At 36.2% G+C, this 19,990-nt stretch overlaps 1 protein-coding gene and 1 non-coding gene across 4 annotated transcripts in view; both read right to left on the bottom strand.

Annotated features, from left to right (window-relative positions):
• Positions 1-3,309: 3,309 nt before the first annotated feature.
• On the bottom strand, positions 3,310-3,471 carry LOC148944724 (U1 spliceosomal RNA). Its single transcript, XR_016142910.1, has one exon. It is a non-coding gene; the product is annotated as a U1 spliceosomal RNA (small nuclear RNA).
• Positions 3,472-13,443: 9,972 nt separating this feature from the next.
• Positions 13,444-19,990, bottom strand: part of Pkcdelta (Protein kinase C delta) — a 260,317-nt gene continuing 253,770 nt past the window's right edge. For 2 of the 3 annotated variants that reach the window (XM_089100650.1, XM_089100649.1), the window contains 2 exons: positions 17,719-17,859; positions 13,452-13,855 (listed from right to left, as the gene is read on the bottom strand). In XM_089100650.1, the coding sequence (XP_088956776.1) occupies positions 13,709-13,855; positions 17,719-17,859 (288 nt within the window). In that variant the 3' untranslated portion in view covers positions 13,452-13,708. Of the gene's footprint in view, positions 13,856-17,718; positions 17,860-19,990 lie in introns of all 3 variants that reach the window. The other variant, XM_089100648.1, reaches the window with a different exon arrangement.

Here is a 19,990-nt window from a genome sequence, read left to right as displayed (position 1 = left end):
TTTCCAGTCGAATGAGCCTTTTTCGAGGTTTCTACGACGACTCCTTCGATACGAAGTGCTCGGGTATGGGAAAAAAACCAAAAACAACACATTGTGCCCACATCATTCTTTACTTAGGTAGCGCTAGCGCGCTGCCTTTGAAAAGCTGGGCGTGAGAGGGGGGTTAGTTACTGTCTAATCACTTTCAACAATTAAAAAGGGCACTAGCCCTTTGAATTTCCAATCGAATTAGCCCTTTTTGAAGTTTCTATGACAACGCCTTCTATAAAAACCTTATATGCCCCCAGGCTATAGCTTAAAACCCTTGCCCCGAGGGTTGTGGGGGAGTGTCCTCCTCAAAAACATATTTTCAATCTGGAAAACAACTACACTGAACAAAAAGGCTATCACAAAATTTTGATTGGATATGTTTGGGGGAATGATGGGCTGGGGGAGGGGGGTAGTTGCCCTCCAATCACTTTCGACTATTAAAAAGGGCACTAAACCTTTGAATTTCCAATCGAATGAGCCTTTCTTGAAGTTTCTATGACAATACCTTCTATAAAAACCTTATCTGCCCACAGGGCATAACTTATAGTCCTTGCTCCAAGGGTTGTTGGGGAGTGTCCTCCTCAAAAACATACTATCAATCTAAAAATAAACTACACTGAACAATATTGCTATATCAAAATATTGATCGAATGTATTTGGGGGGCTGATGGGCGCGGGGGGGGGGGGGGCTAGTTGCCCACCAATCAAATTTTATAAAAAAACCGGCACTAGCCGTTTGAATTTCGAATCGTAACAGCCTTTTTTGAAGTTTCTATGACAGCGCCTTCTATAAAAACCTTATATGCCCCCAGGGCACAGCTTTAAACCCTTGCCCCGAGGGTTGTGGGGGAGTGTCCTCCTCAAAAAGATATTTTCTATCTGGAAATTAACTATGCTGAACAAAATGGCTATCTCAAAATTTTGATTGGATGTGTTTGGGGGAATGATGGGCGTGGGGGTTGCCCTCCAATAACTTTCGACTATTAAAAAGGGCACTAGCCCTTTGAATTTCTAATCGAATGAGCCTTTTTGGAAGTTTCTACGACAACGCCTTCTATAAAAAGCTTATATGCCCCCAGGGCGTAACTTAAAACCCTTGCTCCGAGGGTTGTGTGGGAGTGACCTCCTCAAAAATATATTTTCTATCTGAAAATCAACTACGGTGAACAAAATGGCTATCTCAAAATTTTGTTTGGTTGTGTTCGGGAGAATGATGGGCGGGGGGGGGGGGCTAGTTGCCCTCCAATCACTTTCGACTATTAAAAAGGGCACTAGCCACTCCAATTTGCAATCGAATGAGCCCTTTTCTAACTTTCTACAACAAGTCTTTCGATACGAAGTGCCCGGGTATGGAGAAAAAAAAACAAAAAAAAACAACAAAAAACAACACATTGTGCCCACATTGTACTTTACTTAGGCAGCGCTAGCGCGCTGTCTATGATAAGGGCCCTAGGGCAACTTAGAACCCTTGCCAAGAGGGTTGTGGGGGATTGTCCTCCTCAAAAACCTATTTTCTATCTGGAAATGAACTACGCTGAACAAAATAGCTATCTCGACATTTTGATTGGATGTGTTTGGGGGAATGATGGGCGTGAGGGGGGGGGGCGGGCTAGTTGCCCTCCAATCTCCTCGGACTATTAAAAAAGGCACTGTCCCTTTGAATTTCCAATCGACTGAGCCTTTTTTGAAGTTTCTACGACGACACTTTCTATAAAAACCTTATATGCCCCCAGGGCATAACTTAAAACCCTTGCCCTGAGGGTTTTGGGGGAGTGTCCTCCTCAAAAACGTATTTTCTATGTGGAAATCAACTACTCTGAACAAAATGGCTATCTCAAAATTTTAATTGAATGTGTTTGGGGAAATGATGGGCGTGTGGGGGGGGGGGGGCTAGTTGCCCTCCAATCACTTTCGACTATTAAAAAGGGCACGAGCCCTTTGAATTTCCAATCGACTGAGCGTTTTTTGAAGTTTCTACGACAACGCCTTCTATAAAAACCTTATATGCCCCCACGCCATAACTTAAAACCCTTGCTCTGAGGGTTGTGGGGGAGTGTCCTCCTCAAAAATATATTTTCTATCTGGAAATCAACTATGATAAACAAAAGGGCTATCTCAAAATTTTGATTGGATGTCTTTGGAGGAATGATGGGTATGGGGGAGCTAGTCGCCCTCCAACTACTTTCGACTATTAAAAAGGACACTAGAACTCTTGATTTCCAATCGAATGAGCCCCTTTTGAAGTTTCCACGACGAGCCCTTCCGTATAAAGTGGCTCTGGGGAAAAAAAACTAAATAATAAATAATAAAACATTGGAGCCGTAAGGCCTCTATTATAGGTAACGCTACAGCGTTGCCCCTGATATTGTTACTTTGATACCAGTTTTAATACTTTGATGAACATTTGAATTCTTTTAAAAAAGTTTTATATTGAAATAGGGAGTTTTTAAAAACTTGAAACTTTTGGCAATAAAAACGAACAAAAATTAATTTAAAAAACCTTCCGAAAAATAAGTTTTTCAAAGAAAAGTAAAGGTCATTTTAAACTTAAGCTCAGCAGACAACAATACCTGTAAAAATTCAAACTCAAAACGACAAAAAATGCTATTAAAGAATAAATGAAACCCAAAACGAACAGAAATTAAATAAACAATCATAGCAAAGAACATACAACAAGTAATAATATAAACGAATAAATAGATCTTAAAGCGAGTAATGCTTAGACTGAATATGAAAATCAAGCTTAAAACGAAAAAAAATATTCGAAAACTTAAAACGAACAGAAATTAAATAAGCAATCAATGCAACCTAACATACAATAGATACTAATGCAAATGAATAAATAAATCTTAAAAACGAGTGAAACTTTGATTGAATATGCAAATCAAGCTTGAAACAAACAAAAATCACTACAAACAAGAGTTTGGGTATCGCCTCCTTGTCTCACTGCAAAAGTCTAAAACCTAAAATTTGAATTAGTTTTTAAAATAATGTTTTGAAAAATCATAATTGCATTAGCAGTTGGTGCAACCTAGTAGTGAAAGGCGAACCAGACACACGTAGTAACCAAAAAGTGAAAAAAAAACACGTTTTGAAAACTCTAAAAAAGAAGGAGATCTAGGCCATTTAACTGAAATGTTATTAATCATCATATGCACGATAACGCAATACAAATAGATAGGATTTATAGGGGATCGAAATAGTTCAATATGAATGCGAACATTGGTATTGTCGTTCTAAAGGTATCCAAAACCGAGTAAAGAACAAACCACGGCATATGGTAACTAAAAGTTAACATAGTATCACAGTTGCAGCCTACGCTGTTGAGTTACCTACATTTGCGGTAATCACAGGGGTCAACCAATCCAAATTGCATTGGAAAGGTCTCACACTGGGAGTGCCCCCTTTATGATCAAAGCAGCTTCTCAGCCAGGCAAGTGTAAGTAGTTCAAATACCATTTCAAAGAAACATTTAACTAATATCTTTCGACATAAATCTGGCTGCTTTGAATGCCACTCAGAAGGTCCAATTAATGAAACAAATACAAGTGTACACAACTTTTTCACATCAATGAATAAGGTCTCTAAATTATTTTTCAAAATAGCAATGTCCCATTTCATTGCAAACTTCTTAATCGCTTGAATGCAAATTTACCTTTTTGAGAAAAGAAAATCAGGGTTTTTATCAATATCTTGTCAATATAACTAAATAGTCGGAACTTTAATTTCCGAGAAACCAGTGGCCGTTCTACTGATTATGCCAATTATTTTCTCGTTAACAACCAAAGGGGGCTTTAGTCATTACTATTGCTACTACTAACAACTCACTGCAGAACCAAGCCATCTTAGGCCAAAAACAACCGCTTCAGCAATTTTAATTGAATCATGGTTCAATTTAATTTCAGTAGTTAATAATTATGGACCATTTCCAAATAAGATATTTCCAAAAACTAGTCCCTTTTCAATGATAATATCACGAAAAGATGTTTTTGAATCTAAGAGGGGGAATACCAAAAAAATATCTTGTAGAAAAAATCCACCATCCCCAATTAAAGCCACTAGTATTCATATATGTTACTTGACAACAATGCAAGTGAAATTTTGACCTCATCAACTTTACTTCAAATACGGACACAAAAGCTGAATTTTTAATCACCTTAGCAAAATACACAGACATCTGATAAAGAGTGAGGCTTTGTCAGATAAATGATTGCTTACTTTAATTTTGTTAGTATATATCCTTTTCATTATTCCTTTTAATTGATTGGTTCTATATTACTCCCCTCGGTCGTTAGGTCCTCTCCAGAGTTCAGATCATTATGTAATTCTCTGGCAAGCCAAAAATAACCAACCGAAGCCAAAGAGAACCAAAGTGACTATTCGTCCGCTTAACTCTCAATCAATCTGCGATTTCGGTCGGTGGATCGGGACTTACTGCTTCGACGACCTGTGTTCTATAGTAAACCTGAATAGCAAAGTTCAGCAGTTTAACTCTCTTCTGTTAGAGATGTTTCACAAGTTTTTTCCCACTAAAGTTGCATTGGTAAGTGAGTCCGATAATTCACGGATCACAAGTGATCTCAAACAAATGATCAAGATGAGGTGCAAGCTGCACAGTTCCGGACAAATAGCCGCGGTGGCGAAACTTAGAAATTCGAGTCGTAGCCGTCAATCGTTTCAAGCTAAGAAATTATGTTCGGGACAAGGCAGTACCCCTTCTCCAAAGTAGCAGTCGGAAGTGGCATTCCACAGTGAAACAAATGACTGGCAAGTCAGTTAACAGTGAGCTGAAAATACCCAAGCCTGACGGATCTCAAATGAGCGCTTCAGAGGTAAACGAGTTCTTTGCTGGCATTTGTATCACCTACACCTCAATTACAGAGGCCGAACTGGTTGATCTCTTCGTCGATTGTGAAACTGAAGAAATAAAACAGTTTACCGAATTTGCTGTTTTTAAAGAACTTAAAAAACTAAAACCGAATTGCTCTTCCTACCCTGGTGAGTTGCCGGTCAAACTTATTCGCGAATATGCCTTGTTTTTAGCCAGACCATTGGCATCGATCATCAATCAGGGCTTCAGTGAACAAACCTGTCCCGATACTTGGAAGCGAGCCTATGTTCGCGTAATACCCAAAGTTCAAGGACCTAAGACATGTGATCAGTTAAGACCTATTTCGATCGCACCGAACTTTGCTAAAGTTGCAGAATTTTTCGTGTATCGTGAACTTCTCATGGACATTTCACCGTAACTTGACCCCTTCCAGTATTGTTGCTTGAAGGGATGCAGCACGTCTGTTTATTTGGTATGGCTTTATCACCTAGTAGTTGAATGGTTGGAGTTTGGAAGTTCGTTTGTAGATTTACTTCTGGTAGACTACCGAAAGGCATTTGATTTGATTAAGCACCCTCTTGCCGCCCAGAATCTCAAGTCAATGGGTGCCCGTAAGCACATCCTCCAATTGGTATTTGATTTCTTACGTCACAGGTATCAAAAAGTGTACGCCCTTTTTCCCGGTGATATTGAATCGGAATGGGTGGAAATTACATGTGGCGCCCCACAAGGTACCAAATTAGCAGCTCTTATTTTCCTGGCTGTTATCAACTATGTACTTTCTGACTTTGACGATCGTTTTAAATTCGTCGATGATTTGTCTGTGCTTCTTAAATACCACGTAAAGGATTCGCAAGCTGTAGCCCAGTTCGACCCAAATTTTTTTGATCAGTTTAAATCACAGTGTACTGCGAAAAGTCTTCAAATTAATGAGAATAAATCAAAGGTTTTGAGGTTCAACCCACTTAAACGCGATTTTACCTACCCCGCGACTTTGTTCCCTTCTGCTTCGTGTGCGACTATCTTGGGTGTCACCTTTAGTGTGGACTGTTCGTTCTCTATTCATGTACAAGAGCTGGTTAAGAAGGGACATTATGCTATGCGGACACTGGTGGCGATGCGCCGCCTAGGTTTTCCAGTGTATCAGCTGAAAACAGCGTACCTCACTTTTATTCGACCAATCCTTGAATATGCGTGTCCCGTCTGGGGCCCACAAGTTCATCACATATATTACTTAAGTGATGATTTGGAGGGGATCCAGAAACGGGCTGTAAAGATCATTCTTTGCGATAAATATGTAGATTACAGCTCCGCTCTGAAGTCACTTGAAATACCAAGCCTTCACGATCGCCGTTTTCAGCTGATGATTCGTTTTGGCCAGTTTTTATTGTCTGGTCCTGTACATAGGACAATATTACCACCTAAAATACCTATCCGCGTAAATACCAGAAGGAAAAGCAAACTTACGTCCGTCTCCTGCCGTACAAACAGACTTAGTAACTCATTTGTTCCTTTGTTTACAATTTCTTTTAATGAAATTAAGAGAAGTGTTTTCATGTAAAAATGTTTTCTTGTGCAAAACATCACCTTTTAGTGCATTTTATTTTAATGTGTCTCTGACAGCTGTTTTCATTAAAATGATTCTGATTCTGATTCTGACTAACAATGTAGCCAAAAGACTGAGGTGAAAAATAGATGGCCTTCATCTATAAATTTAAAATAAGCATTTGAACAAATATCTACGATGTTCCAGTGCCAAGCTATCTTTGGAAAAGAAAAAAAAAAAGATAGAAAAAAGAGATGCCGTTTAGGAAGAATGCTGTAGTAGCTACCACTTTTCTGGATTTTCGAGCCAATATATTTCCCTTGCTGTTGAAGCCAAGGGACAGAAAGTTTTTCATATAGGGGTTTCGGATAAGGCCGTTCTAATCGTGAACTTTTTGTTTTGATCTGACTCTATTTTTTGGAGTTATGCGTTATTATATTTCTTAACATTGGACGTGATCGTCTCTTACTAGGTTGCTAGCCACCTCTGCAACCCAGATTCTTTACTAGGTTTAAGCAATCTCTACATCCATGACACCGATGAAACTTACATAATACCCATTTATACTTAACCAGACGGATTCTTTATTTAATTTTTTTTAGTGGATTAACCAATTTGTTATCATGTCTTATATGTAACATATTTATCATAAGTCTCTGATAGTACAATGATAATTCTCCTTTGTAGTGAATTTTTAACATATTGATTAAATATAACTGTACTAACCTATACTATAGTTAATTGGCTTAGAATAGCCACTATAGGTTATATTAATACAAGCTAGAATAGGCAAGATTTCGTTCTTTATTATAATTAAATACAAAAAAACAAGTTTTTTAAACTGAAAGTAAGGAGCGACATTAAAACTTAAAACGAACAGAAATTATTCCATATATGAAAGGGCCTGTCCCCTCCTCAACGCCTCGCTCTTTACGCTAAAGTTTTTTATTTTTTTAAAAAATAAACTTGTGAGAAAGAGTAAAACTTTAGCGTAAAGAGAGAGGCGTTGAGGATGGGAGAGCCCCTTTTATATAAGGAATAATTTATTTTCGTTTTAAGTTTTAATGTCGCTCCTTACTTTCAGTTTAAAAAACTTGTTTTTTTGTATTTAATTTCTGATCGTTTTTTAGTTAATGCAGCTTTTATTTTGGCTCACCGTCATTGAATAAGTAAACAAAATTTGCCTCAATATTTGTCTCTAAATTTGGTTCTGACAGAATTTACAAATTAAGTTACGTAACGAACTTCTATATTCGTATATTTTTCTTCTGGCAAAAAATAAGTTGCAGATATAGTTGCAGATTTTTGCAGATATGAGTTTGAAACCTGTGTAATAGGGTTTTCTGATACGCTGAATCTGACGGTGGGATTTTCATTAAAATTCTTTCACTTGTAGGGGATGTTTCTTCCCTCTTTAAAAAATCAGGTAAATTTTCTCAGGCTCGTAGCCTTTGATGAATAATACTAAACTTAATAAAATTTATATATTTAGAATCAGCATTATAAGCCTATTCTTTTGATACATTTATTGACATCAAATTCCGTTTTTAAAAGTTTCGATTACTATTGAGCCGTATCGCTTTTTTTCTTTTACGTATTTGTTATTACCTATATGAGGGGGTTCTCCCCTTAGTCAATACCACCCTTACTTTCACCTCCCCTTACTTTCAGTTGAAAAACTTGTTTTTTTATATTTAATTTCTGATTTTTTTTTTTAATAATGATGGGAAATCCAGCACCCCCTTCATAGCAATACCCCTTCCCCCATGAAAACTTCCTTCATGAAAATATCCTCCCATATAACCCCCGACCCACCCCCACTACCAGGAAAAATTCCCCCTGAAAACGTCTGTATACTTCCCAATAACCAATACTATATGTTAACATTGGGTAAAGTTCATAACTTTCAGCCCTCCCCCTGGGGGGCTTCGAGGGATTAAGTCATCCTAAAAGACATATTTATAATATTTTCGACCATGCTGAACAAAATGGCTATCTCAAAATTTTGATCGGGTGACTTTGGGAAAAAAATGAGCGTGGGAGGGGGCCTAGTTGCCCTCCATTTTTTTTCGTCACTTAAAAAGGGCACTAGAACTTTTAATTTCCCTCCCACGATATTCTAGAAGCACTGGGTCGATACGATCACCCCTGGGGAAAAAAAATAAAAAAAAACAAATAAACACGCATCCGTGATCTTTCTTCTGGCAAAAAATGCAAAATTCCACATTTTTGTAGATAGGAGCTTGAAACCTCTACAGTAGGGTTCTCTGATACGCTGAATATGATGGTGTGATTTTCATTAAGGTTCTATAACTTTTAGGGGGTCTTCTCCCCTTTTTCCTAAAATCAGCCATATTTTCTCAGGCTCATAACTTTTGATGGGTAGAACTATATTTGATGAAACTTATATATTCGAAATCAGAATTAAAATCTGATTCTTTTGATGTATCTATTGGTATCAAATTTCGTTTTTTAGAGTTTTGGTTACCATTGAGCCGGGTCGCTCCTTACTTACAGTTCATTACCACGAACTGTTTGACTAGCTAAGTATTTATTATAACTAGCTAATTGTTTGTTCTTCTATGGTTTGTTCTTCTAATGAAAGTCTTTTAATATAACTTTTTCTACTCCCTGTTGCGTCAGTTTTTGTTCTTTACTATTACATAGTAAAAACTACAATAGCCCATAACTCCTAAGAATAGTTAGATCAAAACCAAAGGTACACTATTATAGCCGCCTTGTCCGAAACACCTATGTGGTATTTACTATAATTAACAAAATGAGCTTCATTAAAAACAGAAAAGAGTCTACAGTATGGCCTTTTCTTCTTAGAAATAGTAAGAAACGAACCGCAAACAATCAATTAACTAACTAGTCCAATGTATGCAACGGTTTGTTATTCTAATGATCGTGTTTTAATGCAACCTTACTGGAATATTTTTGCAATGTTTCTAACAAATGTACCTGTTTCTAAGAAATTTCTTTAAGCAATTCAATATCTTTTCATACTACACTTTTCAAAGATATTCGATAATTGCAGTAAGTCTGATTTTTGCTATTACCAGTTTTTATTCTTTGCTCTTAAGAAATGACGTCAGTTGCAACTGGGGTTTGTTTTATGCCATATGATTACAAACAGGAAAAAGCCTACGGCGTTTTCTTCTTTGAAAGAGTAGAGTAGAGTAGAGTAGAGTCTACTCTACTCTTTCTTTGAAAGAGTAGAGTAGAACCTCAAACAATAAAGTAGCTAACTATGCGTGTTTATTTATTTGTTTTTTTGTTGTTTTTTTTCCCCAGGGATGATCGTATCTATCCAGTAGCCCCAGAATATCGTAAGAGGGCTCGTTTGAACGTAAATTAAAAGTTCTAGTGCCCTAAAAACAGGAGGGCAACTTGGCCCCCTCCCACACTAATTTTTTTCCCGAAGTCACCCAATCAAAATTTTGAGATAGCCATTTCAGCACAGTCAAAAATTTAATAAATATATCTTTGAGGATGACTTAATTCCCCACAGTTCCCGGGGGAAAGGCTGCAAGCTATGAACTTTGCCCATTGTTTACATGTAGTATTGATTAATGGGAAATATATAGACGTTTTCAGGAGGGATTTTTTCTGGTGGGGGCGGGGTGTAGGAGGAGGGGGTTACGTGGGAGGATCTTTCTATAGAGGATGTTTCCTTGGGGGAAGGGAAATTTCTATGAAGGGGGCGCCGGAATCCCAGCATCATTTAGTACCAAAATTCCTCCCCCTACGGAAATTAAAAAAATTAAACTCAAATAAAATTCTCAAATTTGGAAAGTCTTATTTTCCACAGGGGGGTATTTTTCTGGGGGGTATTTACCAGGGGGGGTATTTTCCGCAGGGGGGGGGGTTTAAATGGGGGTATTTTTGGGGGGGGTATTTTCCACTGGGGTATTTTCCGGGGGGTATTCGACGGGGGGTAAACGCTGGCCCCCATTCTTTTGCCCTATCCGATTTTATATTTAAATGCTAAGAAGATGATGCATACAAATCTTTTTAATTCCAGCTATCAAAAAATCTGACAATGACTAAAAAAGGCAGAAATAACTTTATAAATATTCCAGATATTCAAAAAACGAAGGTAAACAACATTGGCATGAACACAATTACAAACACATTTCTTGTAGATAAAAATAAAGTCAAATGTCCAAATTCACTTTCAATATGTGAGTAAAAATATTTTAGGATGATAACAAGCGACACTTTAGTTGTTTGAAGAATAGTTGTTTTTTCATTGCAACAGCACTCGGGTTGTTTTATTTGTTGTTTTTTTATAGTTGTTTTAATAGTTGTTTTTTCATTGTTGTTTAATAGTTGTTTTTTCATTGTTAATTTTCAATTTTCAATTTTAATTTAATAGTTCATTTTCAATTTTAATAGTAGTTTTTTCATTGCACTCGGGAAGAGAATTTAGACGGGTGTTATGAGTGAGAAAATTTTTGATTTATTCAGCAGTTTTTGAGCAATTCGGCTAATTTTTTCACTCTTAGAAAAATTTGTGATCTTTGGGAATTTGTTAAATTGGCAGAATTTGAGGAGATTTCCTCTCCCCTGTTTGTGAGGTTTTATTTTCATATATCCGTTTAAAAAGTTGAATATTGCTTGAAGAAGGTTGAATTAAATTATTCCAACCATTAAAGATGGTTGGAATAATTTTAGAAAAATAATTTGTGAAGTTGCTGAAGGTGTATTAGGGAAGAAAGCTAGAACTGCAGCTAAGAATATTAGTGAAAAAGCTTTAAGTTTAATAGAAAGGAGAAAGGACTTGTACAAGAATTATCTGAGTGATAGATCACATGAAAACAAAAGAAATATAAAGAAAGTGGAGAAAGCATTGAAATATGAACTAAGGAGGTGTGAAGTGGTGGCCATGGATAAAATTGCCGAGGATTTAGAATATGCAGCTAGACGGCATAATAGTAAAATATTGTACTGGCACGTTAACAAATTGAGAGGTAGTAGTCAATCCGGACTTGTCCCAGTTAAAGATAGGAATGGGGTGGCAATTAGCGATAAGACAAAAGCTAAAGCAAGATGGGCCGAACATTTTGAGAATTTGCTTAACCGAGATAGAGTTGCAGGAAAAAATATAGAGGAAAATGAAAAAGTTTGTGATACCTTGGATGTGAAGGAAGATTTGTTTTGTGAGGAGGAATTAAAAACAGTACTAAAAGGATTAAAGAATAATAAGGCTCCAGGTGCTGATAGGGTAGTAAATGAGTTTCTTAAATATGGTGGCTCTGAGGTTAGAAATAAGTTATTGGAGATTATGAATATGATTTTTGAAAAAGGGGAAGTAGTTAATGATTTTAGGAAAACCTTAATTAAGCCACTTTATAAGAAAGGTGATAAAAGTGAGTGTGGTAATTATCGAGGCATTAGTCTGGTCTCTGTAGGTAGCAAATTGCTTAGTAATATGATACTTTTTAGACTGAGAGATGCCGTAGACAAAGTTTTAAGAGAAGAGCAGTGCGGTTTTAGAAAAGGTAGAGGATGTGTTGACCAAATTTTCACTCTTAGGTTAATAATTGAGAAGTGCCTGAGTTTTCAAACACCTTTGGTCCTCAGTTTTATAGATTATGAGCAAGCGTTCGATTCTGTTGATAGAGGAGCTTTAGTAAAGATTTTATCTTTGTATGGTATACCAGACAAATACATTAAAGTGATTAGTGCTATGTACAAGAATAACACTGCTGCGATTAAGGTAGATAATGAGGTTAGCAGCAGGTTTTGTATTAAATCAGGAGTTAAGCACGGCTGTGTTCTATCCCCCTTTATATGGATTATTTTGATGGACTTCGTTTTAAGGAGCACAGGAAAGGCAATGGGAGACCACGGAATCACATTGGGAGGAAAAAGTCTCCCGAACTTGGATTATGCTGATGATTTAAGCATCCTAGATGAAATTGTGAGCGAAATGAATTAATTTTTAGAGGTTTTGCGAGTTCAGGGTGCTAGTATTGGTTTGAAAATTAATGTTAGGAAGACTAAGTCACTAAGGCTAGGAATAAGTGAAGATGAAAAGGTGACGTTGGGTAATGAAAAGATTGATCAGGTGGGCAGTTTCACTTACCTTGGTAGTATTATTAGTAAAGATGGTGGGAGCAGTGAAGATGTTAAAAATAGAATAGCCAAGGCTCAGGGTGTTTTTTCACAGTTAAAAAAAGTCTGAAGAATAAGAAGATAAGTCTGCAAACCAAGATTAGAATCTTAGAAGCTACAGTGATGACAGTGGTCAAATATGGCTCTGAAGCATGGACGCTCCGAAAAGCGGATGAAGATTTGCTAGATGTTTTCCAGAGAAATTGCTTAAGGATTGTTCTGGGTACCCGGCTGACTGACCGTATTTCAAACAATAGGCTATACGAAAAATGTGGTTCAATACCGCTTTCTAGGTCTATAATGAAAGAAAGGTTGAGGTGGTTAGGGCATGTTGTTCGGATGAAGGATGACAGATTGCCGAAGATTGTTCTTTTCGGCCAACCATCTAGGGCTAAACGGAAAGCAGGTCGTCCCCGTCTGGGTTGGGAGGACGTCATAAAGAAAGATTTAAAGAAAATGGGAACTTCGTGGGCGGGTGTAAAAAGGGAGGCTTTGAATAGATTGGGGTGGAGGAGGAGCGTGCGTAGCTGTGTTGGCCTCAGGCGGCTTGGTGCTGCGATGAGTTGTTAGTAGTAGTAGTAGTAGTGGCAGACAGAAAATAAGAAATCTATTAGTGGGAGATGGATAAATTTTGAAAAATGCAGAGAAGGCAGATTTTACGAAGGCAGTTATATGAAGGAGGTATAGAAAATTACGGAGGGATTACAGTATAAATTTTGATAATTTGAGCCACGCCTGCCATGTGTGTTGGCAACATCATTGGTACAAAACCAATCTTCATTTTAGGAACATGTTTTTGAAGTTCATCCCATGGAAAGATATCTACAAAATCTATTGAATTTTTCTTTTTTGTATCCTTTTTCTTTCAAAATATGACCCGAGAATGCAAGCTACAATAAGAAAAAAAAAAAAAAAAAAAAAAAAAAAAAATTAAAATCACAACCTAAAACTCATAGTAAGACATATACGTCTAGTTTTAGAAATACAAATTGTGTAAAAAAGGAAAATAATCTGCACAAAGTTCAAACTAGTGCCATAATGCCACAGATATTTACTGGCAGTGAAAAATAGCACACACTGTTCGCGCTGTACAAAGCGAGGGACGTCTATACGTTAGTGACAAATCACAAAATGAGCAGTTCCTATTAGAATAGCTAATAAAATTAAGCTACTGAAATTTAGTCCGTAGTGTTTGGATTAGTATAACTGAACCCTTTGAACTGGACTTGGTCCATTGAAGCAAGAATGTCTTTATCCACTGGCGTTAACTGGGGGTTTGCTGCTGTAAATCCTGGGTCGAAATATTGGGTATCCAAAACGTGTTTCTAAAATAAGAAAACATTTGATTAGTATCGGTGGTGCATTAAGGAGCTTTCACACTATAATTTCATACTGTTCACACACATAATATTCAATGCTAAGTGGTTAGTCAAGCTATATTCAATGTAACTTTTCACAATTAAACAAGTCCTTTCACAATGGCTAAAAACTTTACAATCACTGGACCTTGCAGTCCCTACCGGGGGTGCTGGTCTCCTTTTCATGACTCCAGGCAGGAAGTGCAATGGGGGGTGGGGGCCAGACATCCTGTGCTTTCGTACACCCTTCCTGTTTACCTTCTCCAGATTTCTCCAGGTACTCATTTAGAGATGGTTCGACTCTGACTGAGCTTAGAGTCACATCACTGACTCCCGTTCCAAACCAAATAACCGTCGACACCAGGATTCGAACCATGTGGAACAGAGATGGGGATTGAAGTTGGGGTCAAGCATGAAAGCTTTATGGAAATAATTAATTAATTTATTGTCACAGTTTAATTATTGAATTTCCAGCAATTTTATTTTGTTTTTGCTATATGGATTTTTCCGTAGTGTAGCATAAATTTACATAGCAAATTCTATGTAGAGCTCGAGTCCACTTGGTACTGTCAACGTTACAAACAAATCCGATCCGTAAGATTACGTAATATAACGTAAACTTTAAAGTTATGGTAACGTGTAGGGTTCTATGACGTAATGTCCTCAAATTTTTGCTCCTTATGTTTTCTTTTTAGTCCCTATTTGGAAGTTTTTCACCGCTTCTGAACGGAAACTAATTCGTTCGCTATTTTTCAGATTTTGTAAATATTTTCTTCGTATTCCGATTTGGACCCGTAACAGGTACATAACAAGACGTTAAGGAGTCCTCGAAATTTGCGAGAAAATGGATAAACTAGTAGCTAAATTCAGAGTTACTCTAGGTTCACACAGACCTTCACACAGGAGCGAAATTCGCCCGTCGCCGCAATTTAGTTGCCAACTTTGGCAATTTTAGTAGCTTCGTCAAGCAACCTCCCAGAGTTGAAAAAATCCAACTTTTATCGGCCAACTGAGCGATATTTTGAGCAATTTTTTCAAAACAACAGCAACGATGGGAGAAACAAATGAAAACGATCAAACTGAGAAGTTAGTTATGGCTATCCAGTTTAATAAAATTATTTATGAAAAGAAGAAAAAGGGACATAAAAATGCAGTTTTGGTCCTGAAAGCATGGGAGCAGGAGTCTAGAGCGACAGGATTACCAGGTGAGAACCATTAGCCTATGTCAGTGTGGTTCCACCTTTTTTTGTTACTGCAGCTGCAAGAAAGGCATGTAATATGGCACAGTAAAGTTGCTGAGACCCTTGATAAAATCTCTTTTTTCCTACTGTTTATTATTCAGTCTATTGGGCTAAAGGTGCATAGGCCTAGGTGCTTCTGAGTAGAAGCAGGATATTAACAACTTATTTCTTACTATACATCCTGTTCTATTGGGCAGTATCTCTGCACTTTTACCATAGGGGTTCCTTCTAATTTGTTCAACTCACTGTATTTCTCTTCTTCTTTCGCCTTCTCACAGCAAGGGAAAGAAGTAAAACATCATTCTGATCCATTTCAACCACGCTTTTTTAATTTTGAATATTTTGCGGGTAAAAGTTGGACGACGTAAAAATCCTGTGTGAACATAATGGCGACTAAAATTGCTCATCGATGCAATTGACGAATATTGCCTATCGCAGCAACTGCTTCTGTGTGAACCTAGATTTAAATCAGTAGTCGATTTTCCACTTAAATCCATTTTATTGATGTGAGTCATGCTAATTTTGTAATTCTTATGTTTGTTTATCTGTGCTGACACGTGTGCATGTCCTCGGTAAGCAGTTTCCTTTGTGTTTCTTTTGTTTTGTTTCGTTCTTTTTCTTCTGCACTCCTCTTGTTACATTTTATATGTTTAGAGGGTTCAAATATATTATAATTATTATCATTAACATGAAAGAACTATCACGTAAAAGTTCCGCATGCGAAAGATAATCCTTTTCAAAAACAAGGAAAAAGTTCAGTCACACCCGAAATTTTCTGAGCGGGCATCTAACTCCTTTTTGTCAATCTATGATTCAACGACGTCACAGTTTCCCATAGATTGAAGATAGGCAGCGTTTCTATTCGGCAGCGTTGTCTTAATCGGCAGCATTGTCTTATTGCAAATTTCACTACTTTAGGCAGGAGCCCCTAATGCAAAAACAGATTTGGAGCTCAATTTTTTTTTATAATATTCTTTGATTTTACCAACATCAGAAAATTTTCTACTGCTTTTATACTCGTATTTTGTCAATATCATGGCATATTCGTATTTACGGTGTTACGTATTTACGGTGCTTCATGTCTTCTTTGATCTATTAAATAAAAAAAAACAAGTTGTTCAACTGACAGTAAGGAATGACATTAAAACTTACAACGAACAAAAATTATTACGTATATAAGTGAGGTTGCCTCCTCCTCAATGCCTCGCTCTTCACGCTAAAGTTTTTTGTACTTTAAAAAAACTTCTTATTATTCTAAATGAATGATCCTATTGTTTCAGGAGTCGTTCTTAAAGAATTGGGACAACAAGTTAAACTTTAGTGTAAAGAGCGAGGTATTGAGGAGGGGATAACCCTTCTCATATACGTTATAATTTCCGTTTGTCTTAAGTTTTAATGTTCTCTTAAGCCATTTTCGCAAAATTTTGCCAACATTTTCGTCAGATGTAGACTTTTCGAGGTTAAGGTATATTACAGGGCAGAAATCAGATAGCAAAAAAAATATTCAATTAGACAAACAAGACAAAGAAAAGATTCTCTATTCAATGCTCTTTTCAAGTGTAAAGATCACTGACATCAGAATGGCGTCCAAGCCCCTAACCTCCTCCCCTAATTAGATATGACATAGCCTTAGGTTACATAGGATAGGATGCAAGGGCCGCTTTTTTTGTCAACTTGGTTTTGTTTGATATTACGAATCAGCTGTTGATACTAAACAGACAGAAATGATAATGACGAACCCACCATTAAGGTGGTAGAAGAGGTAGGGACGCAGTTGTGATGGCAAATATTATTAGACATTGAAAGAACATAGAATGAAGAATGTTATAGTATATTTGTTTTTCCTACCCTATAATAAGCTACCTTATAATATCTCCTACCCTATAATATCTACCCTATAATAAACTCTAACCAGTTCTTGATGTTACGTAAATATCGCATCAAAGAAAATCTTGGTGAAATTGGATTATTATTCGTAAAATATTTATTCGAATTACACTCGGAGCAAGTGTCCTCTCTATCTTTGCCCTAAAACCGCTTCTGCGCAAGTGGGACGGTAAAGTAAATGATAAGTGTGGACCATCCATAGAGGTGGTATTTTTAGCGAAAAAGGAGACTAAATACTGAATCAAGCATTAAAAAAAGCATTAAAAGTGATCCCATACTTTAAAGCAGGAAAGCATTTATTCCAAATTAGAAAACAGAGGTCATATTGTTTGGAAACTATGAGAAGTGCCGTACCCTACGCAGTTGGGCAGTGGCTTTCTTATTATGAATGGGAATAAGAAATACTCCAGACCTAGCCTTGGCGAGTGAAGCAAGTAGAGAGAGGTGAATTCGGGCTATATTTGAGTTAGCAAGTTGAGGGAGGTGACAAAAGGTGGCAAAGCTTTTCATTTGTAGCTAGAGAATTGTTAGATATTCGAGAAGTCAATTTAAAAGTTTGTTAGAGTACCCTTTAATAGTTTTAAAAAATAATAATTACTGGGAATAATTGCATATTTTCATTATTCATGGTGCCTCAAATTTTTTTTCTTAAAATGAAGAACAAAATATTAAATTTTTTCTAAAAAGTTAAAATTGGTTTACCACTTTTGGTTTATACGGCGGTTCGATCTCTTTTCTTTCTAGCCGTTTCCAGTCGATCCCATCAAAAAACGACTGATCACAAATATCACCCATTGAGCAGTATGGAGTCCCTAATCGTTTCGTTGAATCTTTCTCCATTAACTGTAATAAAAATTAGCGCTAATTATATAATAAAGATATTAACACCTCAAGAATAAAGTAAATTTGAATCAAGAAAAAAAAAAAAATTAAATTAACGTTAATGCAATTTTCTTTTTGTTACAAAAGAGACTAGAAAAAATAATTTGATGGGAGTATGGGGGTCTTTGGCGATCTAAAAGACCTAAAAAACTTGAAATAGAAATTGAGTGAAAATTTTAAATTTTTACAAAAACTAAAATCATGGAAGCTAAAAACCTGAAAAAAAACAATAAAAAACATTGGAACGCTAGTATTGCCCATTTAGCCTGGATGCAAGAATGACTAGAATAAACTAAATCTACTATACAAACTAGGCAATTAGGTAATACTTAATAATTAGGTAATTATTCTAGCCAGAATGACCAGGATAAACTAAAACTAAGATTACGCAAAGTAGGGAATTAGGTAATACTTAATAATTAGGTAATTATTCTGGCCAGTATGGCTAGAATAAACCAAAACTAGGAGTAGGCCCACACAAAGGAGGCAATTAGGAATATTTAATAATTAGCTAATTATTCTGGCCAGAATGGGAAGAAAAAAACAAAATTAACAGTAAACAAATGAGGAAATTAGGCAATACCTAACAATGGGGTAACTATTCTGACAGGAATAGCCAGAATAAACTAAAAATAGGACTACATAAAGTTGGCAATTAGGTAATAATTAATGAAAAGGTAATTATTCTAACCAGAATAAACTAAAACTAAGAGTATAAAAGGAGGCAATTAGGCAATACTTAATAATTAGGTAATTATTCTGGCCAAAATGGCCAGAATAAACTAAAACTAGGAGAATATGAGTAGGTTTTCGAAAAGTCATTCAAAAGTTTTTGTACGGTGGTTGCAGAAACATCTAACTGATCTTAGACACCACAATTTAATCTGGGAATAATTAACTTACTTTGGTCCAGTAACCGTACCAAAGTACCGGACTCCGGATGGCAAAAGAAAAAATTTGTTCAATTTTTGAAACATACGAGCATTAAAAAACTTATGATCTCTATCTGATTTTGATGGATTTGACTTTGATTATACGAAAAAATTTTAAATAGAGGAACTGTTTCGGTTTTTAAAGTCTAATATTAAAAGTAGCCTGGAAATATACATTAGTATATAGTAGTTGCCATGTCTTTTGTTAGTGCTTGAATCATCGTACTGGACTTGCTTAAAAACAATAACTAGCATATAGTTAATTAGATATGAGTTTGTTTCGTTTTTTTATTATTCTTGCATGCGGTTTGTATTTTTTCTCATTTTTTAGCTATGTGTTAATTTGTTTAAACCTCTTACTTCTTCTTATTTTTCCCTGCTGTTTAAGATTTCAGTTGTGAAGCGAAAACAAATAGACCCTTCTCACTATTCCATAGACAGAAATTTTCTTTCGTTTTTTTCGAAGCGCATTGTTTTATTACATATTTTACTCGTTTTAATACTTTTATGTAATTTTAGTTTACATCCTGCAGCGCTGCAGTGTTGCAGTGTGCAGTCTTATTCCGTATATGAAAGGGGCCGTCCCCTCCTTAACACCTCACTCTTTACACTAAAGTTTTTTATTGTTTAAAAAATAGAGTTGTGAGAAAGTCAAACTTTAGCGTAAAGAGCGAGGCGTTGAGAAGGGGACAGCCCCTTTCATATAAGGAATAATTTCTGTTCGTTTTAAGTTTTAACGTCGTTCCTTACTTTCAGTTAAAAAAACTTGTTTTTTGTATTTAATTCTTAAACGTTTTTGAATTTAGGCAGGTTTTGATTTTGGCTCACCGTAAATGACTTATTAAAAACAAATTTTCATATTAATTTTACTTTTATTTGTTAAAAGGATTTCTCGAAACTTGTTTAATTTTATTTACAAATGATTTTATTAGTTATAAATATACGTAGCTTACGAATTAACTTACTTAATGAACTTCTATATTCATATATTTTTAATACGTATATTAGAGGGTTCGCCCTCTAGTCAATACCTCGTTCTTTAAGCTGAAGTTCAAATTTTTTTCCAATTCTTTAAAAATGACCCCTTAATCACGAAGGCCGTTAATTAGAATAAATAGCTCTTATGAAAGTACTAAAAAATCTTTGGCTTAAAGAGCGAG

The sequence above is a fragment of the Artemia sp. Qi Xiang Cuo genome, chromosome 14, assembly GCF_049724085.1.
Source record: "Artemia sp. Qi Xiang Cuo chromosome 14, ASM4972408v1, whole genome shotgun sequence".
In the NCBI taxonomy this organism is placed as follows: domain Eukaryota; kingdom Metazoa; phylum Arthropoda; class Branchiopoda; order Anostraca; family Artemiidae; genus Artemia; species Artemia sp. Qi Xiang Cuo.
This window is presented reverse-complemented; position numbering and strand designations above follow the sequence as displayed.